At 64.2% G+C, this 26526-nt stretch overlaps 2 protein-coding genes across 2 annotated transcripts in view; both read right to left on the minus strand.

The window, feature by feature from the left end:
• Positions 1-359: 359 nt before the first annotated feature.
• Positions 360-25730, minus strand: ACADVL (acyl-CoA dehydrogenase very long chain). The gene is made up of 20 exons (XM_019481742.2): positions 25646-25730; positions 14810-14919; positions 14221-14275; positions 13470-13542; positions 13012-13076; positions 12294-12428; positions 11671-11815; positions 11079-11208; positions 8439-8561; positions 7655-7853; positions 6446-6550; positions 5738-5824; positions 5219-5281; positions 5043-5144; positions 4020-4117; positions 2967-3039; positions 2655-2727; positions 1683-1755; positions 1132-1207; positions 360-576 (listed from the first exon to the last, which is right to left on the minus strand). Exons 2-20 carry the CDS (start codon positions 14890-14892, stop codon positions 439-441), a joined length of 1896 nt encoding a protein of 631 aa, XP_019337287.2. The 5' UTR covers positions 14893-14919; positions 25646-25730; the 3' UTR covers positions 360-438.
• Positions 20626-26526, minus strand: part of LOC102577145 (D-beta-hydroxybutyrate dehydrogenase, mitochondrial) — a 29227-nt gene continuing 23326 nt past the window's right edge. Inside the window, exons 4-5 of the mRNA XM_059731282.1 lie at positions 25646-25798; positions 20626-23481 (exon numbers count right to left, since the gene is read on the minus strand). Coding sequence (XP_059587265.1) covers positions 23012-23481; positions 25646-25798 — 623 coding nt within the window. The 3' untranslated portion in view covers positions 20626-23011. The remainder of the gene's footprint in view (positions 23482-25645; positions 25799-26526) is intronic.

The following is a 26526-nucleotide window of genomic DNA, read 5'->3' on the forward strand; positions in this document are numbered from 1 at the left end:
GTGCCAAGAGCAAGGCCGGTGCGGAGCCCATCAGATCAGAGACCCTGGGCTCAGCCACGGGAAGGCGACCGTGGCCTTTGCAGGGACTACCTCAGCTCTGTGGCCAGGGCAGGGAGAGACTGGGGGAGGCCCAGCCAGGGAGGGACCAAGTCAAGCGTGGAGGGTGGAGGTGACTGAGAGCAGCCCCTGGGCCCGTGTCGGGCTCCTGGAGCAGGCAGGCACAGGGGGCCGTGCCACAGGACAGGCCCCCCAAGGGTCGGGGCTCTTCCAAACCAGGGCCCAGGAGAGGGGCGCCGAGGCCGAGGCTGAGGCCGAGGCCCAGTGCAGCCGGCCGCACAGACCACAGTCGGGAGAGGACAGAAGTAAATAAATTTAATGCTTTCCTTCTCCCCAGCAGATGTGTCGTCCTCCCCACGCGAGGCCAGCCCGCGCCCCCCCTCAGAAGCTCAGCGGGTGCGAGGCCAGGACCCCGCCGTTCTGCACCACGGCGTCCGAGATGAGCTCCTTGTTGGTGAAGCTCTGGGTCCACGGCGGGGACTTTGCTGCCTGGAGGTTCCCCCTCACGCGCTCGAATGCCTGCATGAGACAGAGGGATTCGCACCTCCGCTGGCCCCGACCGTTCCCAACACGGCCTCGGCTGCCAGGGGACGTTCTGGGGGGGCCGGCGTGGCCGTGCACTCGTGCACAAACGATGGGAGCCGACAGCCCAGCTGCGGGAACCCGTCCTGGCAGGCTGGGGCCGGGCCAGGGCTGCCTCACAGCCAGCTGGGCTCTGCCGGGGGCCCTGGGCAAGCCGAGCTCCTCTAATTGCCCCTGACTGCTGGGCAGGGGGAACAGGTCCCACCCCAACCCCACCTGGCGAGCACCTGGTGCCCAGGAGCAGGGGCGGGTGGAGCAGAGGCCAAGCGGGAACAGGATGGAGCGAGGCATTCATGCACAGCCGGAGCCGCCCAGCGCCTGCGGGCACCGTGCGGAGGGGGCTCCGGGGGGACGGCTCGGCCCGGCAGGGAAGGGAAGGGAAGGGGGCGTGTGCCGAGTGCTGGAGGGGAGAGGCTCTGCCCGCAATCCCACCAGCCGCACCTGCTCAGCGACACAAACCCACCCCCACGAGGGTCCGGGCCTGGGTCCTACCTCGTGGCACCACGTCTGGCAGAGGAGCTTCTCGTGCTCCGCGGTCGGCTGTCCCAGCGACAGGGAACGCGTGGCCCTATGGGATGGGCAGAGGCAGTGAGGGAGGGGTCGGGGGCACAAGGTGAGCAAGAGACCCCCCAGGGGCTGAAGCCCGAGCCGTGGGGCACAAGCCACATGGGGTTGGAGCCCTGTGGGGACAAGGAGCTGAGGCTGGTGCAGAGGACTGGGCCCATGCAGCCAGGTAGCTTCCCTGAGCTAGCACAGGCAAGCACTGCTGGGAAGGGACGAGGGGTCACCCGCACCCCCCCCCCCGGGCGCCCAGCATGCAAGACATGTGCTGCAGCCAACATGTGCCGTGGGCACACGTGTTACCAGCACTGCCCGGCAGTCCCCGGCACTGCCCTGCACGGCCGGCAGAGCCTGCAGCAGCTGCAGGCACCCACCAGCTCCCCTCCACGGTGCCAGCCCACAACTGGGCAGTACCGGTGGAGAAGGGCATCCCCTTCCCACATACACGCTCCCTCCCTCCCTCCACGCTGCTCGCCACGCACCTGGAGAGCACCACGGCCATGGCATAGATGTCGATGGCAGCGTCGGCTATGCGCTTCAGGTGGAACTGCTTGTCTGAGGGGAGAGGCCGCGGTGAGGCAGCCACACGTGTGACCCACAGCCTGGGCAGGATGGGGCCAGCTGCGTGCGTGGCTCCGTGCCCTGGAAGAGCTGCGTGGGTACACCACAGGCAGGACCCAGCCAGGCGGGACAAGTTTGTTGGCGAGAGCGTTGCGGGCAGGGCAGAGCATGGCACGGCAGAGCTGTGCTGCAGGCAACCATCGCTGGCAGGGCTGTGCCGGAGCCGCGAGGGGTCCAGCGCTGTGGGCCCAGCCCCGGGGCTCTGGCACGCTTGCAGCTCCACCTGCGAGCATCCGCCCCTGCCTGCAGGCCAGCCCCTCGCTAGCCCCCAAAGTGCTAGACAAGGAGACTGCAGGGCTCATCATCTGCCCCAGGCCGTGCTGCGCCCTGCTCTGTGCGCTCACCCCCACGGTACTGGTGAGATGCCACATGCAGGCTGAGGCCACAGTGCTCACACCGTTGAGACTGGGGCATGCGGGAGCCACAGCCCAAAGCCAGCCGAGCCGGGCACTGAACAGTGCCGGGCTTGCGACAGCCCCAAGACCGCCTGCTGCGCAGGGCCCCTTGGACAGGCCGCTCCTGCAGCTCCTGGCCCGGCTGCAGCTGGATGGCGTGGCTCCCTGCCAGGCTCAGTGCCCGGGGCCACGCATGAACCAAGGGGTGTTGCTGCAGACCAGCATGCAGGGGAGCGGCAGAGAAGAGCAAGGGCAGCCTGATACCGCAGGGCAAGTCGAGAGGGGAGGACGCGGCAAGGGAGACCAGGGCCAGGAGCGAAGGGACGTGCTGCCCCTGTACCAGCACTGCCGAGGCATTTGCAGCTGGCCACAGTCCCCGGCTGAGCTCTGTTTGGGGCTGGTGAGAAGCAGGATAAGAGCACCCCCGGGAGCACTCACCTACCACCTTGGTGCCGTACTTCAGCAGGAGGCTCTCCACGGCCTCCCCCAGCAGGTCCACTGCCTTCGTCACCTGCAGGGCAGCAGAGAGCCGCTATCACCCCTGCCAGCCCCCCACCCCCCACCCCTGGGCCCGAGGGTAACCTAGAGCAGCCTGGAGGCTGTCCCAGCAGGCGTGAGCTCCTAGGGCCGCGCTGCCAGCGATGCTGCTGGAGCACGAGGCCGTCTGAGCAGCCCACCCCACGGGCCCTGGCTCCCGTGGTGGAGGAGTCAGGCTCTGGAAAACAAGGGTCTCTTTATGGACGCTCCTACCAGGTCCGCGCTGCCGTCCAGGTCCGGGTGAACGATGCCCTGCAGCGAGGAGCCAGTGGAAATCCCGACTTTGCTGCAGGAAATTAGAAAAGAAGTAGAGCAAAAGAAAGGCAAGGACGAAAGGGCTGGAAGGGACCTGGGCCATGTTCCTGCATGCACAGCCGCCCCGCAGGGGCACTCCAGCCCAGCACCATACCAAGGGCTCCCCTGCAGCTCATGCCCGCAGTGAAAGGCAGAGAGGGACCGGGTGCAGCTAGCCCTGGATTTCATGGTCTCCATGACACCTGCGTGAGGTCAGACTTTCCATCTACGGGGTCAGCATCTGCCCCATTTTCCTGTAGCTTGCTCCATCCTGGTCTGATGCAGGCAGTGCACCAAGCAGTGCACCAGGCATATTGCTCTGGGGCTGGACTCTTGGTCAGCCCTCCTGAGAGCAACAGCAATGCTGCCAGGAGGATGGGCATAACGGGACTGTGTCGAGGGACGTGTGTGGCCAGGTCACCCGGGCAGGCACCAACACTTGGAAATGCTCAGGAAGATGAAGCGAGCAGGCAGGAAGTTTAACAACAGGAAGACCTTTTCGCCCAGCGTGGCATTAAGGTGCGGGGTTGCAGCCACCAGATGCAGTGGAAGCTGACAGTAGCCAGATTCGCAGAGGGGCTAGGCACGTGCTCGGAGGAAAGGGGCATCGGTCGCTCAGGAGTGAGGGGCACGGCCTCCAAATCAGAGCTTCCACCCAGACCTTAATGCTGGAGGCTGCAAGGGAGCGAGGAGCAGGGAAAGCCCAGGTCAGGCCCAGTCCCTCTGGGCAAGACGGATCTAGGTCTGACCCAGTCCGTGGCAGCTCTGATGTCTGAATGCTCTTGTGAAAAGCTCACTGCCGGCATCTCCAGTGGCCCAGTGTCCCCCGTGCCACACCGGGGAGCCGGTCCCGCGCTGACCTTCAGCTCCAGGCTTGCGAGGGTTGGCAGGGAGGTGCAACGGCCGAGGGGCTTTTTGTCCCCCGCGCCCCAGGCAGGCATAGGAGCAGCAACCGGGCTGCGCGCTGCTCACCGCTTCGCTCTCAGCCCGATCTCCTGCAGGATGGCACCAACTTTCCCTGCCGGCTTCAGGAGGTTTTTCTGCAGACGCTTTAACTGGTCCCCGGCGTACTGAAAAGTGTTGTCGGAGGTCAGAAGGGCACCACACGCAAGCTAGGGCTGTCTGCAGGGGGCTGCTCTCATCTCCAGGATGAGACACGAGCAACAGGCTCCTTTGGACTCGGGATCCGCGGGGCGCACCCGATGGCGGTGCAGCCCGGGAACCTGCAGCTGAGCCACGCAGCGCCCCGGTGCAAGGCACCGTCTGCTCAGAGCCGTCAAAGCACGTCTGAGCTGGGGGTCGCCCGCGTCCCTCCTGCCCGGCACGTCCGCCACAAGAACAGTCCCCCTCCTCCAGACGGGGGGGAGGCTTAACCGTTGTCACCCCCGTCAAGGAAAGCAAAGGGCTAAGTGTGCACAAGGTCTACGGCTGGTTCTTCGCTCTCAGATGGGACCTGGGGTCCCAGAGCGGGGGGCTCGTGGATGCAGACCCCGCACAGCCCACCACCCGGGTGCCCCCTGCACGGCTCCTCCAGGCAAAGGACGTGCCGGGAGTTGGCGCCCGCCCTCCCGCGCGCCCAACAAGCGCTCTGCTCTGGTGCGGCCCCTCGTTTGCTAACGAGCTCCCAGGGCCCGGTGCTGCACACGCTTACTCGTGAGGGGGCTCGGGAACTAGGAACGACATGCAGCTCTGGTGCAGGACCCGGGGGCTCTCACGCAGCGCTCATGCATGGGGCAGAGCGCAGTAGGAGGGAGGACCGCTGCTGTGGCCTGCATCGCCACAATGGGGGCAGGTCTGGCCCAGGTGACACGGCGAGGCAGTGATGGCACGGGCTCAGGCAGACAGCTCTGCCCCCACCCCACCCCACCCCACCCCACCCAAGGCAGGGCACTGTGCTCCTGGCCCCTGCGTGCCCTCCCCTCCCCTCCCCTCCCCTCCCCTCCCCGTCCTGCTCCCTGGAGAAGCTAGTGTGGGACACAGCCTGCAAGTCATTACCTCGATGCCCACCAGTGCCACGAACAGCCGCAGGATGTCATTGGTGCCCTCGAAAATCCGGAAGATCCTCAGGTCCCTCATGACTTTCTCGACCCCGGTCTCCTGCATGCACAGAGACCCGCGATGGGCCCCGGGTCCCAGCTGGGGCAGGCCCCCGCGGCCCCGCTGCTGCTCACCTGCATGTAGCCCATTCCTCCAAGCACCTGGATGCACTCGTCCGCGACGTGCCAGGCGGCTTCCTAGGGAAGGGAGCACCACAGTCTGCAGAGGGAAGGCGTCTGACCCGGGCGGGCTCGCTCAGGTGCCCCAACCCAGCCGCCCGCCCTGAGTGCGTGCGCTGCGCCGGCGCTGAGCCGCCCCGGCACGGCCAAGGGCTGCGGTTGTGCTGCCGTGGCAGAGGGTCACCGCTCACAAGCCATAGGGGTGCCAGGCTTGGGGCTGACCCCACCTGCACTTGGGGTGACCGCTGTGCCCGGCGAGGGGCTGCAGGGAAGCCGGCTCCAGCAGCAACGGCCTAGTCACGCCTCAGGTCCCTGCTGCAGGAATCGCAGGTGCCACGCGCTCCACCCAGGGCAGGGCAGGGCAGGGCACACGCATGTCCCTGCGACGGGCAACCAGGGTGCCCCGAGGCCCCACGTCTGCTCCCAAGGGGGTCAGAGGGGAGGGATCAGACAAGGCAACAGCGAAGCCCTTACCGACGCAAAGATCTTGCTGATGGCGGCCTCCAGTTTGTAGTCAGGCACCCGCATGTCCATGTTGGCGCTCAGCACGTAGGCCATCGACTGTGGGGAGGCCGCGAGTCACACTGGGCACGCCTCGCCATGCCACGCCACGCCACGCCACGCCACGCCCCTGCAGCGCACAGCCGGGGCTGCTCCAACCTCCCTGCCCTTGCCCCCTTCCCGGTCTGGCGTGCCCCACCAGGCCCCGCGTCTCCATGCAGCACATGCTGGGCCAACACCGAGGCCGTGCACCCTCAAGGCCCGGCTCAGTGGCACTCCTGTGAGCGGCCAGGCAGCCCACGCGGGCCAGGCAGAGGGGTTGGACCGTGCCCACGCCCTGCGGGGAATCACCGGAGGACTGCGTGGCCACCAAGAAGAGGCAGGTTTCAGGGTGCACGCCCCAGCCTGCATGCCCCTCCCCCCTCCCCTCCCCGCCCACTCCACGGTGGCCGTTGCGCTCAGTGGCCCCTCTCCGGTCGCACTGAACGGTCGCTCCTGGGCCAGGGCCCTGCTGACCCGAGCGCCTGTCCAGTTCGGGGCTCAACAGGCCCTGATGCTCCCCAGGACCTTTGCCCACCAGGATTCACTGCCATGGCGGCAGCAAGTCCCACAGGGTGCAAGCCCCGCCGGGCCACGTGGGGCTGCCCCGACCACCAGGCTGGGCCCAGGTGCACTGCCCACCTCAGTGACATAGTGCAGCATGGCCATGTGAGCGATCTTCTCCTGAATGGCACCGTAGCGGCTGATCTTGCTCCCAAACTGCGTGCGTGCAGCAGCGTGCTCGGCCTAGCGGTACGGGAGAGGGAGTGTGAGCCCCGTGACACGCCGGCGCCACACCCCGGGACCCCAGCCGCAGAGAGAGAAAGCCGTCCGCGTCTCGTCCAGGCCGCAGGACTCGGCCTCGCAGCCCAGCACAGACACCGAAGGGCCACGTGCTGCGCCGCACCGCTGCTGCAGGCCACGCCGACTGCGCAGGAGGGGCTCCTGTCAGCCTCCGCGGTCGCCTGCAGCTCCCTCCGTCTCCCGTCTGGCCACCTCTACTGCTGCCAACTCCACCGCCCCCTCCCGTCAGGATCTGTGCCTCTCCCATACCCAGAGGGGCTGCTCACTCTCCCTACGTAGGGGCCCCTCCAGTGGCTCTGTGATCCCCCAGCTGCCCACGTGCCAGGACCTGCCCACACTGCTGCTTAGGATCAGCCATGAGGACTGCTTTTGCACCAGCAGGCACAGCAGCAAGGGAGATGAGGGAGCAGCAGTAGCAGAGTGGGTCACAGCCAGGCTCTGCTCCTCCCTCCCAGGACCCGTCTGCCCGCTGCTCGTGTCCCTGCCCGCGCCGGGCCCCGGGCACGGACGGCAGAGAAGGAGCAGGCTGCGGAAGCTGGGGCTGGCGGGTTCCCATCAAGGCCCTGCAGCTCTTGCGGGAGCGCGTATCAGGCTGTGCGGAGGGGCAGAGCACCTGCCACGCCAGCAAGCTCCGTGGAACCGCTGGCGGATGCATGGGCTCTGGCTCGTGCATGGCTTTGCTATGAGGAGACACGAAGATGCCGTTCACAAGGAGTCTGACTCCCGCGGTGCGAGAAGGCAGGGCTTCTGAGCTCAGCACGGTGCTGATGGGACTTTGGCCAGCGCTTCACCCAACAGCGCTACCAGCTACACCCGTATGCAAACGCGCGTGCTGTGAATGGACTCGCTGAGTACGCGGCTTCCGTGACGGTTCCTGACTCGGACCCCCTCCATGTAAATGCTGGCTAGTTGCCAAAGCCAAACCCGTCCCACCTCGTGGCAGGACTAAAACAGCTGACCTCTGTGCCGGGCACGCAGAGGTGCGCCACCCTGCGAACAGCCCCAGCTGCCGGCGCTATCTAATCTGACGGAAATAGCAGCACGCACCGCCTTGACGATCACACCCCGCATGGTGCCGGCCAGGGCAGACGCCATCCCGAAGCGCCCGTTGTTCAGGATGTTCATGGCCACCTTGAAGCCTTTGCCGAGCTCCCCAAGCAGGTTTTCCGCAGGCACTTTCACATTGTCGAAGTGCACCTCCGCTGTGTTGGAGCACTTGATCCCCATCTTCTTCTCCGGGGGGCCACTGCCAAGATAAAGCGAAACGTGACCTTCCAGCCTCTGCCAGCCATGGCCTTTGCACCGTTCCTGCACAACTACCTGTGCGTGGGGTCAACGGCACCGGGCCAGCCTGTGTGTGTGTGCACGCAAAGGGAGGCGCACAGTGACATGCAGCACTTGTGTGTGCAAAGGGAAGGTTAACACCATGTTTTCCACAACAGCCGAGGCAGGTTTAAATACAGCAAGGAACAACTGCCTGTTCCTAGATGAGCTGGCGCTGCCAGGCTGCACCCCGTGGCAGGGCACAGCACAGGTCCACGCCTGCCACGCTCCCCTGGTGCAGCAGCAGGGCAGCCGGGCATCGAGGAGCATGTAACCTGCCCGGACCAGTGTCAATGCCGGATCAGAGTCCCTGGGTCTCGGCTGCCTGCCAAGGCTTGAAGCCGGTGGCTCCCAGGCTGGACTGCTGGCACTGCACAGTCCCGTACACCGTTCATGTGTGTCCTTCAATGGTTGGGTGACAAAGGCAGGCTGAGGCTGCGGGACAGGCTGAGGGCTGGCAGGGCCCCGGTGCACGGCCCCGGTCCCGTACGCTGCAAGCAGCACTGACCTGGTCACACCCCCAAACGCCCTCTCCACGATGAAGGCAGAGATCTTCTCCGTCACCTCCCCTGTCCTCTCCTTCACCGGCGTCTTGGCGAACACGGTGAAGATCTCCGCTGTCCCTCCATTACTGCGGCATAAAGCAGGCAGGGATGAGAGCATGGTCCCCAGGCCCGTCTGCCACCAGCTGGTCTCTCCCTGCTCTGGACTGAGCACTGCCCGTTCATGCCAGTCCTCGTGCCCGTCTTTCTGACCGCCCTTGACTACAGCCCCTGTCTGGGGGCACTGGGAGCACTGATACAGCACATTACGCTGCCAGAGAAGCACCACATGTCTCCCCGACTGCTGGCAAGACGTAACTACCACGTATGATCCAGGGACAGTTTGAGGGCGGTGGAGGTGTGAGCTAGGTAGCCGAGCATGAGCGTCCTCCCTGCACCCAACACAGCCCTTGGCTGTAGCAGCACGGCCAAGGCAGCGACCGCAAGCGTGCACACTGTGTTACCGGTCAGCTCTGTGTTCCCGAGGGAGCCCTGGCACCCAGCTTGCTGGACTCGCAAAGGACTTTTTCTATCTCCCCTCCCCACCACACACACACACACGCGCACACACACACACACACACACGCACACACACACACACACCCCTCATCTACTCAGAACTAAGCAGAAGAAAAGTTTACTAGGCATCTCGGGCCGCACAGTCCCTGGTCCCAGTCTGGGAGGCCTATTTCAACTTGATGGGCTACCTCGGTTGCCGGGTTGGGGAACACTGAGGCAAGAGACCGAGTCGGAGCGGGTACGGGCGACATTTGAACAGTGGCTCAGGGTTCATCACAGCGTCCAGCCCGTGGGAGCCCAGACCACAAATGCTGTCATACTTTTCCCGGGATGACTGGTGGAAGTCGACCCCACAACGTTGATGAACACCCCAAGTAACCAGTCCCCTTCAGTCTGTTAAAAGACTGCAGTACGATCTGAAAGTCATGCTGAGCTGAGGCTTGTTCACAAGCGGCAAAACACACGACACCGGTGCTGACTGCACGGTGCCAGCACGGCTAGGCCAGCTGAGAAGCCCTTCCAGTATGTCTCCTATAGTCATAATCATTTCAAGCTGGCTCCTAGCTGTCTGGCTACTCCTTAAAACCTGATGTTTTCCTGGTTGTTCATCAGTTTCTTGAGCTGCCCCAAACCAGAGAACCCCTTGGCACTGAAACAGGTAATTCATTTAAATTGAACCTGTTTCTATGACAGGATTTTCCCTATCAGTTATGGCTTGGGACCCTCTTGATTGACACAGTTAAATTAATGCTTTGAAGAGGCTGGACTAAGGGTGTAAGAAAGCTGTAAAGCAGCACACAGTGTGCTTCAAGAGGGAGCAATCTCTCTGACTCTGTGTGTGTGTGTGTGTGTGTGTGTGTGTGTGTGTGTGTGTGTGTGTGTGTGTGTGTGCGCGTGTGTGTGTGTATTTGACTGATGTGGTGGCTGGAGGAACCCAGCCCCACTGAAACTGAGTCCTGCCAGATAGTTCCCTTGGGGGCGAGGACTCGCAGGAGGGGAGATAGAGCTCCGTACAGAAACACAAGTCACACAAGCAGCACACTGATACAATTATAAAGACCCTAGAAACGTACCCTAATAAAGGAGTGCACCCCAAAGTGATGGGCAAAACTGGTAACAACTGCAAGGCAGGGAGTCGGGTCTCCTGACACAGGGCACTTCCACACCCGTCCGCCTGTGCCCACCTTGAAGGGCAGGAAGTCTCACCCCCCAACAGGCAAAGTGGGACTGGGTCAAGACCTGAGCAAAGCACAGGCCCAGGGCTGGGGGCAAAGAGGTGTAAGGTGAAGCCACATCCTGACTCTGCAGCGAGCACCACATCACATTCCTGCAGGCTGGTCTCCCTGACTCAAGCCTGGTCTGCGGAGCGGGACCACTGCCAGCAAGAAGGGACCTCACGCCAGCCCGGAGGAGGACGTGCGACAGAGTGGTGGGAAGAACAGCCCGCAGTATCCAGCACCCTCGGCACCAGCCCCTGCTTCGGGCTCCCAGGGCTGAGCTCGCGCAGCCCAGCCCAGCCCAGCCCAGCCTGCAGCCCCTTTCTTCTGAGCTCCCTGAGCCAGCCCCTCCATTGCAGCGGTGCCCGCACAGCCGGCCGGCCTCTGGCTGCAAGGCCCTGGCCTAGGGAAGGGCCGCGGCCAGGGCTGGGCTGGGCAGGACCAAGGAGCCATGGTTAGCACAGGAAGGGGGGGCTGTAACTAGCTGCATCGAGCAGCACCGCAGCAAGTCAGGGGGGCAGTGCCTGCATGCGCGTGCGTGTGCGTGTGCATGTGTGCCTCTCCCTCCCCAGGCGGAAGGCAGGAAGCCAAGAGGCAAGATGCAACATGACTACGTGCCACCCCCAGTGCAAAGATCCCCCTTGAAGCTTTGCAAACCACCTCTGACCCCGTGCTGGGGCTGGGCTGGGCTGGGCTGGCCCCACACCCCCGGGTGCCTCGAGCTGGGCAGGAGCTGTGCATCCGCCCCGAGCGCCACCAGCTCTGTCGTGCTCCCGAGCCACGGGCCCACGCTCCACCCCAGCCCACCCTGCTCCCGTGGCACTGCTGGGCCTGCCGACCGGTGGTGCAGGCGGTGCCACTGCCTCTCACCTGATCCAGATCTTGCCCCCGTTGAGCGTGTAGAAGTTCCCGCAGGCGCTGGGCTCGGCCACGGTCCGGATGGAGGCCGCGTCGGAGCCGCTCGAGGGCTCCGTCAGGCAGAAGGCGGCGACGGTCTCGCCTGCCGGGGGAGCAGAGCATTCACCATGGGCTCGAGCCCACGTGTGTGGGGGCACCAAGTCACTGGCCTGCTGGAGGCACCGGGATCCCGACCACAGGGCCAGGCACGCAACAGGGACCTGAGAAGGGCTACGGCCACGTGCCACAGTGGACAGGAGGGAACAGGCACCAACGAGCAGCGACCCAGTCCTCACTGCCCCTGCCTGGGCCTGGCTAGCGCCGTCAGGCTCCACGTAAAGAGGCAGCCACAGGATAGAGGTTTCCCACTCGCGAGCCTCAGGCCATTCAGCAGTCAGACGCCCCAGGCACCAGCCCGTGCGAGCGCCACGTGGCCGCCCTGCTAGCACCACCAGCTAGCGCCACACACGGCCAAGCTGGTCCAGGCTACGGGCTGCCAGCCAGCACCCAGCCCCAGGCAGGCCGCAGGGCTCCCCCCAGGATTGAGGCATGCAGGCGTGCCTACCGGATGCCAGCTTGGGCAAGTACTTCTCCTTCTGACTCCTGGTGCCGAACAGCAGGATCCCCTTGAAGCCGATGGACTGATGGGCACCCAGGCTGATGCCCACGCCGAGGTCGTGCACACCCACCACCTCCACCACGCGCGCGTACTGCAGAGCACAAGGCCATGTGTCAGGTCGCAGCCTGGCAGCACGCGGGGCCTGGCTGAGCAGGGAGGTGCCCGGTGTGCACACACGCACGTGCGAGCGGGCATGGCCCTGGGGCAGCGCTGCGCTCCGGCAGGCGAGGCACCGTCCAGCTGAGCCCAGCCGCGCCCCGACGCCTGGCTGCCGCGCTGTGGCTGCGCTGTCCCCCGAACCCTGTCCCCCGGGAGCCCAGTTTACTCCCCAGGGCTGGCCCTGCCCGGGGGGAGGGGGGGGTCTGCGGCTGAGCTCACACAGACAGCATGTGCCAGCCCAGCACCTGCAGGTCGGGCGAGGCCGCACGTGGCCGGATCAGGCCCGGGAGACGGCTGGGCCCCATCCCAGCACCAGGCGGCTGAGCCGGGGACTCGTGCCCCTTCGGCAGAGCTGGGCGAGGTCAGACCCCGGCCCCGTAGCTCAGGCTGGCGCCCGAACCCCCTCTCACCTGGGTGTTGGTCAGCCCGACGCCCCCCAGCTCCTCGGGCACCTGCAGCCCAAAGGCTCCCATCGCCTTCAGCCCCGCCAGGGTGGCCTCCTCGATGCCCTCCAGCTTCTCGTTCTTGGCGGGGTCGTTCACCTCCTTCGCACAGCAGAGCGGGGGGAAGGGGGCCGTGCTGGCCCTGCTACCCCGGGCTGCCCAGGGGACGGGGGCTGTGGGCAGCTACGCCCCTCCCTGGCACCGCTGGGGCAGGTCACAAGCAGCCCCCCCGCCGGCTGCTGGGTCCCAGGGGAGGGGGTGCTGGTGACCGCGAGGACCGGGGGCTGGAGGGGGTCTGCGGCTGAGCGGGGGCAGCACACGGAGGGGGGTGTCAACGCCCCACCTTCCCTTTCCCCTCGGCCCCACTCCATCCTCTCCTCCCCTCTGCCCTGGCGGGCTGGGCCGAGAGGCACGGCACAGCGCTGCCCCCCGCGTCCTCCCAGCACCCCCAGGCCTCCTGGCCCAGGACGGGAGCCCCCGAGGACACGGCAGCCCCCCAGGCCCTGGCCAGCGCAGGCACCGCCGAGCCGAGACCCCACGACAGCGGTGGTGACGAGCAGGCGCACGTGGAGAGGGAGGAGGGGGCTCGTGGGGCCGGAGCCCAAGGGGCAGTGGGACCGGTGGGGGGTCGCCCTGCCGGGCGCTGGTGGCCCAGCCTCAGCCAAATCCCGCCAGCCGCACTGACCTGGAAGAAGCGGGCGCAGGGATCCACCAGGGCCTGCAGGAATTGGGTCTGCTCTGCTGTGAGAACTGGGGAGAAGGGGGCACGGCAGGGTGGGCGGGGGCCCGCGGGCACAGCGGGTCGGCTGGGTCACCCCCAGCCTCCTTCTCTGGTGCAACGACCAGGTTTCGTGGCAGGAGGGTGCTGATGCCACGTGTGAGCTGCCCTCTCCCCCCCGGGGCTCTGTGAAGGCTGGGGCTGCTGGCTGGCACCCTCCTCTCCAGGCTACAGGTCCGATCCTGCCCCACCGGCCGGCCGCCCCACAGCAGCGACCCGCCAGCCTGCCTGGCCCCTCCAGGGCAGCCTTGGGGAGGCCCGTGGGGCAGCACTGCCCGCTCCAATGCAGCCCCCCGGGAAGGCGCCGGCTGGGACGGTGCCACTTGGTGCCCAGTGTCACGTGCCGGCACCCCGAGCCCTCCTACCTGAGGGGAAGGGGAAGACGTGGTCGGGGACGAGCTGCCCGTTGAACGTGCTCCTGACAAAGGACCCGGGCTCCTGGAGGAGACGACAGCGGTGACCACGCGCTCGCACAGCTGGACGGCTCGCAGCTCGTGGCGGGGCCGGGCTCCGGGAGCACATGGCCGGTCGAGGGGGCGGCTGTCCTCTCTGGGGTCGAGGGGCTGGTGCCCGCCTCCCACACCGCAGCTGGTCCTGGAGCCCGCTCCTCGGGGCACGGACCAGCCGCACGGCCCATCGGCTCTCCAGCTGGCTCGCTTAGCCGGGCCATCCTCGCGGCACCGTACCGGGGTGCGGGCTAGGGCTCCACCCGCCCGCAGGGCGCACCAGGGCCCGTGGCGATGGAGAGGCCTCTGGCCTTTTATTTCCTCGTGGGCTGCATCACGGGGGCTGCCACCAGTTGCTGGGGGATGCCCACAGGTTGCAGCTGCGAGACCCGGGCCCGGGGGTTGTGGAGACAGCCCTGCTACGGAGCCTGGAAACCAGGCTCGAGCCGGCGCCGCAGAGACTCAGAGCGGCAGAGGGTCTCACCAGCGCTAAACCTAGACTCCCGGCGGCCCCGGGCGAGCTTTTCATATGGGGCCCCCTTTGCCAGAGATAATGGTGATAATAATAGGGCAATGGAACAAAATGACCGTTTTCAGGCCCCCTTTCTGCCCATTTTCTGGCAGCTACCCAGTTTGCCCATGCCCGTGTCCGGGTCTGGGTCTCACTTACCGGGTCTTTTTGACTCGAGTACTTGGCTCTCGGGAGCGCTCTGTAGTACGGCAGCCTGGGGACACAAACCGCGGTGCTGCGATGTGGTGAGGGCACGGCCGCCAGAGCCAGAGCTCAGCACCTGCCCCTGCGAGCCTCGCTCGTGCAGGAGCACCCGTGGCACCTGGGACCCTCGGGACAGCCCCTGTCTCTTCGGGGGATGCCAGCACACGGAGGATCCCAGGGCTGGGAGCGCAGGGGACATGGACAGGGCAGTGGAGGTTGCTAGCTCAGAGCCCAGCGCGCCCAGCAGGAGCCTGCACGCTGTGGTGCTGGGCACGCTGCAGACAGACAGGTCTGGTGCCAGTCCACCCAGATCTCCTCAGCGAGAAGCAGCCAGGTCGGACGGTGGCACAGGGGCTCACACCAGAAACGTGGCCCCGGGAGCAGCGGTCACGCTGGGCGCAGGGCAGGGGAACAGCGACGCCGTCACAGAACTGGCACGGGAGGAGGCGCCGGTGCAGCACCGCACCACGCCGCACCGCCCACGCCCGGGCCCAGCGCCCAAGACAGGCTGCCCCAGGCCAGAGCGTGGACGTGGCGCCAGTACCTGCAGGCGGGCTTGGCCAGGGGCTGCGCCCAGAGCTGCCTCCACCACTTGCGAGCAAGCCTGGTCCCGACCAGACGCAGCATCCTCTCCGGGGCCGACACGCAGCTCCCCTGGTAGAAAGAGGAGGGGGGGGCTTCATCCAAACCGCAGAGACCAGGCTGTTTCATCACTCCAGCCACAGCTAACACTACCCAGGGACCCCGCGCCCCGCCCCGGCCTGTCACCGAGCACCCCCGGCGGGGCTGCTTCTTCTCCCTCTAGAGCGTGCGCACCCCCGGGTCACACTGCTCCACCCCGGTTCAGACCACAGCACCGAGGGGCTCCTTCCTCACCCCCGAGCAGCGCCCAGCAAGGCCCGGGCTCCAGCCTGGAACCCTGAGAAAACACCCGTTGCTTCCACACTGTGACATCACTGCTCCAGAAGTGATGTCACGTGGGGTATTATGATGTCACCTTTGACATGCATTGGTTACAGTCCAGCAGCACCAAGGATCAGGCTCGCTGGGCTGGGCACCGGGTGGGCTGGCAGGGGTTGAGACGGCAGGGAGGGAGGGAGGGTGAGGACAGAGGGACACGAGGAAACCAGTGTCTGCCACAAGCGGCAGTGCCGGCGCTCTGCCACTGGGCAGCATGGTAGGCATCGCTGCAGGGCTGGGCATGGGTCCAGCAGCGTACCCAGCTGGCCAAGCAGGGTGAGGGGCCAGCTAGCAGTGCCTAAAGCTCCCGAGCGTGCCCGCTGGACTGGGGCACAACGCCCCGGCGAGCGGCGGCCACGCTCACCTCGGCACACGGCTCCCTGGGCAAGAGCCGTCGTTCTCGTGTGGGGCTGAAGGCAAGGCCCAGCCATGGCTGCAGAAGGCACAAGCCAGGAGGGGCCGTGGGAGCTGCTACCAGCCGGAGCCAGGTTACTGCGGCCGTGGGGCAAAGCCAGCAGGACCCGCTCCCACCCCGCGGCGTTTCAGGGAGTCCCGGTGCTGGGGCACATCCCTGGGGAGGGGGGACGCTCAGCTTGCCCTGGCTTAAAGCACATCCGTGGCCCTGGGAGCAGCGGCAAGGAGCTGAAAGTTTGCGTGTGGGGTCCTGGGCCAGACGGACAGCGTGGCTGCTGTCTACGCAGTGCCACCGGGCGTCTGGAGCAAAGACCAGGTCCCGGGCCACACGGCACTTGCCAGGCCGGGGCCCAGAGCCACGTGCCCTCCCTGCCCTGCTGCAGCACCCGCTCCGCACCTGCACCGCCCAGCCGCCGTCTCGCCTGCTGCCTGCCTGGCCTGACGGACGGCCCTGGCTGCTCTGGACACAGCACCAGGGCTGGGGCCGCCACCGCCACCGCTGCCACGTGAGCCTGGAGCAATGGCTCCCACTGCCCCGGGGCTCCGAGAGCTTCTCCAGCCTGGAGCCGAGTCCAGCCCACCATCGCCAGCCCTGCCGCGTCCATGACACACACCTCACTCTGGCCCAGGAGGCGTTGGGGTGGTTCCTACATTCCCCCCAGAAGGACCATTCGTGCAAGGAGCTCGGCGCCGGCCTCCAGGGGTGCCGCGTGCGGCTCAGAAATCCCCACGAGCTGCCGCAAACAGCTGGACCTGGGCTGGCACGGCGAGCCCTGTGCAGGATCGGGCCCTTGTCCACCCGTCCCCGAAGATCCTCCCTGGACAGCCCACGCTCCCGTGTGCGCTGTCCAGGCTAGTCTTACGGGCCCCAGACCAGGCACAGAGGCGTCCGCCCGTGCCCGGGGAACCGGTCTGTGCCGCACCACACCATCTACCCTGCTCCAGCTCCGAAGGGTCGGTCGAGACTCCACCTGACCTTGGCTTAGCACCGTCAGCCGGAGAAAGGGCTCGTTTTCTCTCACGCGCATGAGAGCATGTGTGGGGAGCCCATCGCGCCGTGCAGAGCCCCGAACTCCCCTCCGCTGTCTAATGTGGGACAGTCACGGGCAGCGTAAAGGCCTTTGCTGCTCCCGGCCCATGGTTTCCACCCCACGAATGCAGCGCCGGACCCTGCAGCCTGCACAAGCCTCACAACACGCCCAGAGCCGCGGGCAGGTGCTGGTCCCCTCTCGTGGGTGAGGAGCCGAGGCCCAGACCCGAGGAGCGCCTGCCCTGGTCCCTCGGGACGGTCACGCAGAAGCCTGCAGCAGAGCTCCTGCCAACTCCCGAGCACCACGTGGTTTGTGCTCGCTGCCACGCAGCTGCTGGCCGCCCGTGCGCACAGCGGCCTCCAGACAACCCCAGCGGGCTGCTCCTGCTCCCACGCACGCCCCGCACCGCGAGACAAAGCGGGCTCCGTCCGGCTGCCCATCACGCGCAGAAACTTCCCCTGCAAGACTGCGCGCCGGATGCACCGCAGGAGCCCCTCTCTGCCGCCCCCAGCTCTCCGAAACCACGGCGCCGCCTGCCACGGCCACTTCCTCTGTCGGTGTCAACACTAAACGGCCTCCCTGTGTCTCAGCGTCTCGCACAGTTCGCACATCCGCTGCGCTTTGAAACCTCCTCTTTCCTCCGCGGGGGTCTGCGTTCCCCCGCCCCGGGCAGCCTGGCACCGGGTTACATCTGGGATCACAGAGGCGAAGGCAGCGGGATGCACCATCTTCTCCCAGGCAGACGTGCCTGCCCCCATCGACGGTCCTACGGGAGAAGGCAGGCATGTCCCACGCTGAGCTGCCCCTCCTTGCAGCCTGGACGTGACGGACGTGCCATCCCCCGCGGCCTGCCCATAAATCCCTCCCAACCACCCAGGGAGGCAGGAGCCAGGCTGCGAGCGGGGAGAGGATGGGCCCAAGGGACCCGCGCTAGCCATCCTTCCCCGCTCTGCAGGGAACAGCCCGAAGAGTCCCTGGAGGTCCCCAACCCCTGTGCCAGGGAGGAGTTTGGGCAGCCTGCCTCCTTCAGCTCTGGGAGAGGCGTCGGGGCTGGGGCCAGGCCTGGCAGCTTCCTCTGCCCAGAGCCAGCCGGGATCTGTGCAAGGCCAGCTCGCAGGGCTCCCTTCAGCAAGCGGAGAGGGTCCCTGCCCTGCTGCTCCCCACCGCCCTGCAGGGCTCCACAGCGCCGGCACCGCCAGGGCCGGGAGCTTGGCCCTCTCCCACCCCCATACGCACAGGGCCCTTTCCCAGTCCACACCGGGGCCCTCGCAACGCCCGTGGGTTCCCCCGTGGCTGTTGCTGCCCCAGCGAGCGCTCACGCTGCTCTGGCACGCTGCGGAGACCCAAAGGGAGGCGCTGCAGCAGCTGCGGTCAGTGGCTTTGTCTGTCCGCCACAGCAAGTGTGACGTGGCACCCGTGCACGGTCAGTCTCAGGCCCACGTGGCCTGCCTCGAGCATTCAGTTTACCGGCAGGGCCGTGCGCAGAGCTGCTGCAGGAGTGCAGCGACACTTCACCGTGTCCTACTTTGCTGAACCGACCCATCCTGCAATGAGGATCAGTTATGTATTTTTCAAACCATTCATCCTGACCAACACAGACAGGCCAGGAGAGCAGAGAGCTAGAGCTGAAAGGCTCTAGCCACTCTCTTAGCTGGGCTACAAAAGCTACTCAAAGCAGAAAAATGCCTCCCTGTTAATAATCAAGCATGATCAGAAATAATCCCAATGCGATCAATGCAAACACACAACTGTGATTGCACAAATTAATTCTCATCATTCAGCTCCCCACACCCTACAGCGAAGCCCCTTTTCCACGTGCAGAAGCATTGCTGCCTACAGCATCCAGAAACCTCCCTAAGAAAATGATGAATCCACAGCAGGGGAAGGGGCAGGCGGCCAGCCCAAACAGCAGGGAAGCCCGAATAGCCCCAAATTCCCCCGCTGCAGTTTGGTCAGGACAGAGGGCCAGCTCACAGCTGTTTCCAAGAAGCACTGTGGGATCTCCAGTTCCCACCAGCTGTCCTGTGCCGGCCAGATCCACACAACACTGGCTCCTCCGCCTGCACGGAGCTCCTGATGAAGCCAGTTTCTTTGCAAGCGCATTGCTGAGAAATTGGGAAGGGTGTCTAGATAAAGCTCGGCTGTATGAACAGCTCTCAAAATGCCTGGGATGCGCCCAGCTGGGTTAGGAATCATGACACACTACCAGGAAGATGACCAGTTTCCAGAGGAGGGCGGCCCACGCACAGGGGCACAAACAAAAGGCTTGCTTGCTCGGGCGGCTCCCACCTGCCTGGCGCGTATTCTTCTGTGTTTTAGCTCATGTTTTCTTAGCTGGTGCAAAAGCTGCACGTAGAAGTGCCTGATGAGCCCCGGTTCCACGTATCGCTGCAGTGATTCAGCCCGTCCTTCTCGTTGCGTTTGCATTTATCAACCGGACTGAAGCAAGGCGCCAACTCCTGCCATAGCTGCATTTTCACTGAGCACCAGATCGCGGCTCACAGGTCACGTCTGCTGTGTTTGTATCTGGCTCTGCTCCTCTGCCGCTCCTGCTACAGCCCCGCATGGCTCTATTGTCAGTCTGTCTGCCCTGTTCTCCCGCACGGATCCGTTTGCTCATACTGCCCTTTCTAGCACGAAAAGATCAGTGTAAATTGCCAAGGCCTTTTGAGTTCCAGGGAAATCACCCGAGGGACCCTTATCAAACCCACGCCAACCCCTGCTGCTCAGGGACTATCAGAAACATGAAAGGCAGATGCCAGCGCCCATCACACCAACTCCCCCCGTGTAAAGGCAGACCCGGTGCTGCTGGCACGGCCCTGCCCAGGGTCACAGGAGCTGACCTGCCCTGCTCTTCCACAGGAAGTCACGAGTGACAGCTCACGGGACCACTTCGTAAAGGGGCAGGAGAGGCATGAAGCGACAGCCCAGGGCCAGACCGGGTCCCAGTACTTGCTGAGCTCTGCTCCTGGTCCAGGCAGCCACCCCTCTCCAGCCTGGGCCGGGTCCCCAGTCTGCAAGCTGCAGCTTCTCCATTCCTGGGCCGGGAGACATTTGCCTGCCCAATGCTGAGACGAAGGCCAGGGCTGCGTGCATATCATCCATCTGTCTTCACTGCATGGCTCTGTGTGAAGCCTGAAGTGTGATAAGGTGCTGTCTGAAAGAGTCAGCTCCTGCGCACGCACAGCTGCAGCCCTCGGTCAGCACGGACAGCCTGAGCTCCTGCAGCCAAGGGGAGCATGCAGCACACATGCATCCATGCACACGCACATGCACATATGTACACATACACACATGCACTCATTCCCAGCAGTCACAAACCCATCAGTGCAGGGGCCTGAGCAGAGAAGTGCAACCCAGCAAGACGTCTGCTTAAATCACAGGGATGGAACAAGGAGGCAACAAATGACTGCTGAGCCGAGCCTGGAGATGGATGCCTGTCCAGGCACTGGCTTTGTTCCCTATACCTTCGACCTGCTCCATCCCGCAGCACGGAGCGGGAGCTCCCCACGCTCGGCGCTGCCTCCAGCCGCCTGTTTGCACTGCGAGGAGGGTGGTCTGGCGGCCAGAGCCCCAGGAGGTGACCCAGCGCTGCCACGCTGTCTGGGGAGCGTACGCTGCCTGCCGAACTGCTGCCGTCAGCTGGACGGATTCAGGCCTGGACCCGGTCGGCATTCACCTTCCTCCTCGGGCCAGGAGGCCTGAGAGCAGCTTCACCAACACAGGCAGGAAAGCAGCCTGGCTCGGTGCGCGGGCGTTTCTAGCTCACAACAGAGGCATCGCCGCACCGTGCTTCCCAGTCAGGTTTGTGCTGCAGGACCCAGGATACGAACCCCCGCAGCCCGAGCCCTTCTCAGCACCCTCCCGCCCAAGCCCCTTCAGTGTAACGATCAGGATCAGGCCCAGAAAGAGAACGAACCCATTCGAAAGGCAAGCACTGGGACCACAGACAGGCTCTCTGCAAATCTCAGCGTTTATTTGCTCGTGTGTCTGTGTCAATCAGGAGGTGCTTCGCATTCCCAGACTTTCCACGTGCAGGTGACACGAATCATCCTCAGGACGGTCACAGGGTGGCCCAGGCGTGCTGCTGCGTAGTACAAGGACGTTCATCTGTCACAACAGCAGGCATCCCGCGCTTGTGCCATGCCGCGGGAAAACGGCTGTACAGCCCAGCATTTCCTGGCCTCCTATGACACACGCCATCATCATGTAATCTCCGTGTGAAGACTGCTTTTCTACTGAAAGCATTACCCGACATCAGACAGCGGGCCAGCTCCATCCAGAGCCCACCCGCGGTAGAGCCGAGGCGTACAAAATACTGCCCAAGTTTCCCAGCTTTTCCTGGCACACAAGGGCACGGGAAGGAGCAAGGGGCAGACCGGCTTGCAGTTAACTGTTATCTCACCTTGGCCTGGCACAGAACGAAGTTTAGCCCAGAAGGGGAGACGTGCCTACCTGCGCTGCCAGCGGACTATCAACCCAGCCTGACCAGCAGTGCCAGGGCCCTCCCCGCGGTCTTCTTGGCAGCTCTCCTTGGAAAAGGCACCTGCGGTGAGATACTGAGAAGTCCATTACGAGTTAAAAAGTAAACCGGCCTGACTTGGACGGGAGGCCCAAGTACACATCGTGTACTCCCATCAACTGCGCAGCATTGTTAGGAAGGTTTCTGTGGGGAGGGTGTTATATTATTTTGTAATTTCATTGTGAAATATTAATACTAGAAGAAACAAAGAGCGTCACTGAAAGCATCCACCCAGAGCTTTGTATTCAGACTGCAAGCACGGGCAGCGTTACGCAGCAATGGTCCTCACGACAGACAGGTGGGTAAGCCCAGCCGAGAGGCTAGCTCAGCAAGGACGAATGCGGCTCCCTGTCCAACAAGAGGAATGCAGGGCTATTTGTGTTGGGACACCGTTTGACCAGGACCTGGACTGAGACCCACCAGCACATCCCTCTGCCAGTCTGGGCTCGGTCCGTGACAGCAGCAGGGCCTTGGCGAGTGTGGCCGGAGATGCTCACCGGAGGCCCGGATCAAGCAGTAACAGCAAGAGGCCCCCGGCCTCTGTCCAGGACCCTTGTGAATCCAAGGGACCAGCACAGAGGCCCTTCATGTCGTTTGGCCCCCAGCAAGAGCAGGCCCTGAGGCATCCCTAGCCAACCTAATCTCCAGGGCAGCAATGCACAAATTTACGGCAGCTTTCGTGCCGTGTGATCTCCCTGCCTTGACTCCTTCACCGTCTCAGCACAGCAGCCCAGCCCATTCAGCGAGCCCTAAGGGAACTCCCCCCAGCTGGGCCGGGCTGTATGGATGGCCTCTGAACCCCCTGACAGCACCAAACGCTGCACAGCAGCCTGGCCCAGCACAGCCTCCCGGGGGGATCCCTGCCAGGGCCATCGAATGAGCTGTGCGCCACATCTCAAGAGCCCGGATACGCCGAGCTCCCTGCCCGTGCCCTGGGCAGTGGTTTTGGGGGAGGATTCCCCCTGGATGACTGCCATCCCTGGAGGTCAAGGGCAGGGAACAGGCTGGACTGCACCTGTGCCCGAGCACAGCGCCAGCGTGGTGTGCCAGCGCTGCTGTAGCGGGCACTGGAGCCAAGCCGCTGTTTGCCTTCAGCTTGTTCAAGTCTGCCTGGTAAAGGGCACCGTTCGGGCTGCACGAGATGGGCTGCAAGGTCGCACAGCCACTAAGGGTGAGGCGGGTCCCTCTGAGAGGAAAGCAGAGCTGCCGTGCGCTCGGTCCGCGCCTGCAGGGCAGCCGCCTCCTCCGGGCTTGGCCCGGGGTCGGTTAGTGCTGCTGCGTGCACCAGGAGCGCGGGCGGCTGCAGAGCCGCGAGCGCGCGGGAAGGCCGGGAACCCGGCACTGACCCAGTTCTGGTCTCTCAAAAACGCTGCTTTTGTTTCCCGTTTTAGCTGCTCTCTTTGAACGTCTCCTGGCAACAGCCCTGCTCTGCCGCCACCAGCTCTCCCGGGAAAGGGAAGACAAGATCCCATTAGGAGCCAAATTCATCCCTGGCAGAGCGTCGCAACCTAATTACACCAGGGAGAGGTTTGGCTCACTGTGTCAGCCTTCCCCTCTCTCCTCCACAGCCAAAAGGAAAATACCTTTGAACACTGCTCGGGGCAGCGGGGAGCAAGACGGAGCAAGGAGCGGGGAGGATCCGGAGCCAGGCTGGTATCAGGCTCCCACCACACGGGCACGGCTCGGGCTCTGCAGCCGCGCCGGGCAGAGGCGAGGGGCTGGACCCTGGGCTCGGGGCCTGTCTCCAGCTGTCGCTGCTCAGCTCGGGGTCTGAATAAACACAATGGGGAGATGCTTTCAGGCCTGCTGCGAGCGAGGGTCAGCGGATGTAGAGCCAGTCAGCAATGGCAGTGGGAAGGTGTGCCATGACGTGTAGCTTTACCCACCAATAGGCCGACATGGGATTGTAACGGTTGTAAGGGCGCTTCGAAACGAGAGCGTCCGTGATGTCATTTAGGACAAGAGACATGTCCTTCAGGCCGCTGCCCACAAAGGACTTCATCTGGGTTATCTGGTGAGTGATGTAGGCCTTCCCGTAGTCCTCCTGAACGGTCTTGCTGGCCCCACGCCACAGCTCCTCTCCTCGGGCGTCCACGCCGTCCCGGGTCAGGATGCCGGTAGCAGCCATGAAGTTCCCGGGCTCGATGAGGATAACTCGGACTCCCCAGCGGTACATCTCTTGCCGGAGGCAGTCGGAGAAGGCGGACACCCCAAACTTGGAAACGCAGTAGCAGGAGCGAGACGGGCTAACGATCCGCCCGTACATGCTCGACACATTCACCACGCGGCCTGCAGCGGGTAGAGGAAGGGAAAGGAGATGTCCCGCGGCTAGGTGGGAAGGACACGCAGACAGCCCGGCGGCGGGCACGGCTGGCCACAACTCCCAATTATTTGCATGCGTCAGAAAGGGCCGGTTTGGCAGAGCGGAAACGCTCCCGAGGAACCGCTCGCTTTCAAGCAGGTTCTGGCAACACCCAGGCACCGTGCTGGGGATACCTGGCCGCCTCGCTGCCTGCCAGCTCTGACAGCAAGCTGCTGGGCCCTGAGACTTGCAGGGTCCCCAGTCCCAGGGCTGTTTCCCCGCGCTGACTGCCCAGTAGTCTGGGAGCCCCGGGCTGCCCGGCGTCCTGGGCTCCCACAGCGGGACTCCCCGGTTTCGCGGGGGGCAGAGTCTGTAGCAGGGAGCCCAGAAGCCATGAAAGTCCCAGCTTGAGAGGGGGCTCGCTCTCAGGCTACGAGGCTCTTCCTGGTGTGCGACTCCTGGAGATGCCCCGACTCCCTGACCGCTCCCCAAGGAGACCCCAGGCCCCACGCAGCCGGATGCTCTTTGGAGAAGGGACCGAACGAACAGCACATGGTTCTTGTTTCATTAGTAATGCTCAGAATTTCATTTCCATGGAAAAACTCAAAAACTCTCATTTTCATTCTGAGCCAGAAAGAAAACTTTTCAGAAACGTCCCCCGGAGCAGACGTGCTGAGCTTTGAGCAGCTCTAGAGACAGGATAACACCGATCCTCATGTCAAGAGACATGCTGTCCGCCCTGTCCCGGGCTGCGACTGCCCGTGGGAATTCGGCCCTCTGTGCTCCCCATGTCTATGCCCACAACAGGCATGGGCAACCCTCTCCCTTGTCTTAACCTTCCCCAAATTTCCGTCCTGCACCTCGGAGACAGCCCTTTCCATCTCCTCAGTTCCTCGTTTAGTTGTACCGTGTTTCATCCCTGGGCGTCAAGCACCGATGCACAGAGGGGATCAGAAGCAGACTCAGCCATGCTTGTTGTGGGCACACCGCTGGGGATTTCTTAGGAACGGGGAGGTCAGTCTGCTCCAGAGCCCTCAACGTGCCTCCAGTTCTCCGTCCTGGGCAATGGCTCATATTGACCTCAGGGCGACCAGGAGGAGCTCACTAAAATAAACTTTAAAAACACTATATAAAAAGCTAAAGCGAAGTGTAGAAGAGACCCCCTTTGCTTTGCCAAAGGCTCAGGCAGGGCTGGCTCAGGTGCATTAGGCACATCCAGGCATGATCTCTGTCGTGAGCCTTCTTGCCCTCCCTACACGGTAGCGGGGAGGGGAAGGTCCTGCCCGGCTCTGTCCACAAGCACGTCCAGGACTGCGCAAGTACACAACCAGGCTGGACGTTTCCTGTCAAACTGGGGGAAGAGGCTGCAATACGTCCCTGCTCAGCTGCAATAACAGGGAGGCATCCTGAACCTGAGGCTACCATTTTCATCAAGAAATGGGCCAGGAACAGGCATCTGCCCCTTCCCGGGTGGGGTGCCCGCTGCTATGGGTTCAGCTGCCTTCTCTGAACAGGCACTGAAAATCTTGGCGCCTGTTTCAGTAATAAGGAGTTGTACGTGGCCAGAGTACGCCAAGATGCCACGGCTTGAAATCTCGCACACTTTTTTCTGTACTCCTGCAACGGCCAGCCTCGAGCCCTCCGTCCCAACACCGGCATGCGTTGTGTAGCTAAGAGCACTATGCCGTCTCTGCGAGGTCCCTTCCCACCCCCCTTGTCTAGGACCACGGGCACGCAGGACCTGAAGGGACCTTGCATGGTCATCTCGGCCAGCCCCTGCTCCGGGCAGGGTCATCTCGGACTACCCCGTCCACCTAATGTCTGTCCAACCCGCTGTTGAAAACATCCGGGGACAGAGACCCGAGAGCCGGGCTAGGCAGCCTGTCCCAGCGCCCGACGATCCACAGCAGTCCTTCGTCTAGGTGCCGTGATGGACCCCTTGTTAATTATCCTTTCTGCCAGGAGCCCTGCCAGGGGCTGTCTCCAGACTTCTCCCGCGGCGTGCGGAGGGAGTGCGGCGTGCGGTCCTGCAGTGGTTTTGCTGGGGTGGCCCCAGCGCCACTGCGGCATAGCCCGTGCCATGCGCGCCATCCTACCCGCTGCCCGGCAGTGCCCCAACCCTGCCTCCGCCGCGCCCCAGGCTGCCCGTACCTCGGGCTCTGCGGACGAGCGGCAGGAAAGCCTGGGTCACCCTGACCGTGCCCCAGAGGTTGATGTCCGCCACCTCTCTGTACTTGTCGAGATGGGTGAACTCCACGTCCCCGAAGGTCGTCACGCCCGCGTTGTTCACCACGCCCCAGAGGCCTGCCAACGAAGAACAAGTCTGTGACGCTCCTGCCCATTAGCCCGGGGCACCATCGTGACAGCCGGGCGTCAGCCCTGGAGACAGCGCTGGCCCTGGGCACCCCTGCTTGCCCACTCGGGCTGGTGCCCACGACGTCCCCCTCCGTGTTTTTATTGCAACATGACAAGGGGCACTCACCCGCCAATCTTCCCTCACTCAAAATGGCTGTCTCCCCTTGCTGTCCATGGGGCTGAAGCCAACAAGATGGCCACCATCTCCCCACGCACAGGTGCTGAGTACGTGGCCCTGCCCCGCTCAGGAAGAGGGCCATCACCTCAAATGTGTAAAACTTTCCACGTGGCCGTCATCTTAATGCCCCCCCAGCAAAAGTAAAAGTCGTCGCCTCTGGCCACAGCTGTCTGCACGAGGCCAGGCTGCCCCTACTAAAGATGGCTGCCGAGCGCTCCCTCAGGGCTTGGCAAGACAAGATGGTGGCTGCGCCAGGGCCAGGGCCAGGGCCAGGGCCAGGGCGGGCTGCGAGGGGCCGTGGGACCCCTGCGAGGTGGCGAGGATGGCCGGGGCTGCAGGGGGGCATGGGTGTGGGCACCAGCACAGGAGTGACGGAGGCAAGCGGGCACTGTGGCGGGTGCCACCCGGAGGGGCTCACCCCCTCATTCCTGGGCCAGGAGCAGAGATGAGGGGCTGGACATTTCCCAGTGCTTTATGTTTCCGTAGAAATTTTGCATTT

This window comes from Alligator mississippiensis, chromosome 7 (genome assembly GCF_030867095.1).
Source record: "Alligator mississippiensis isolate rAllMis1 chromosome 7, rAllMis1, whole genome shotgun sequence".
NCBI lineage: Eukaryota > Metazoa > Chordata > Crocodylia > Alligatoridae > Alligator > Alligator mississippiensis.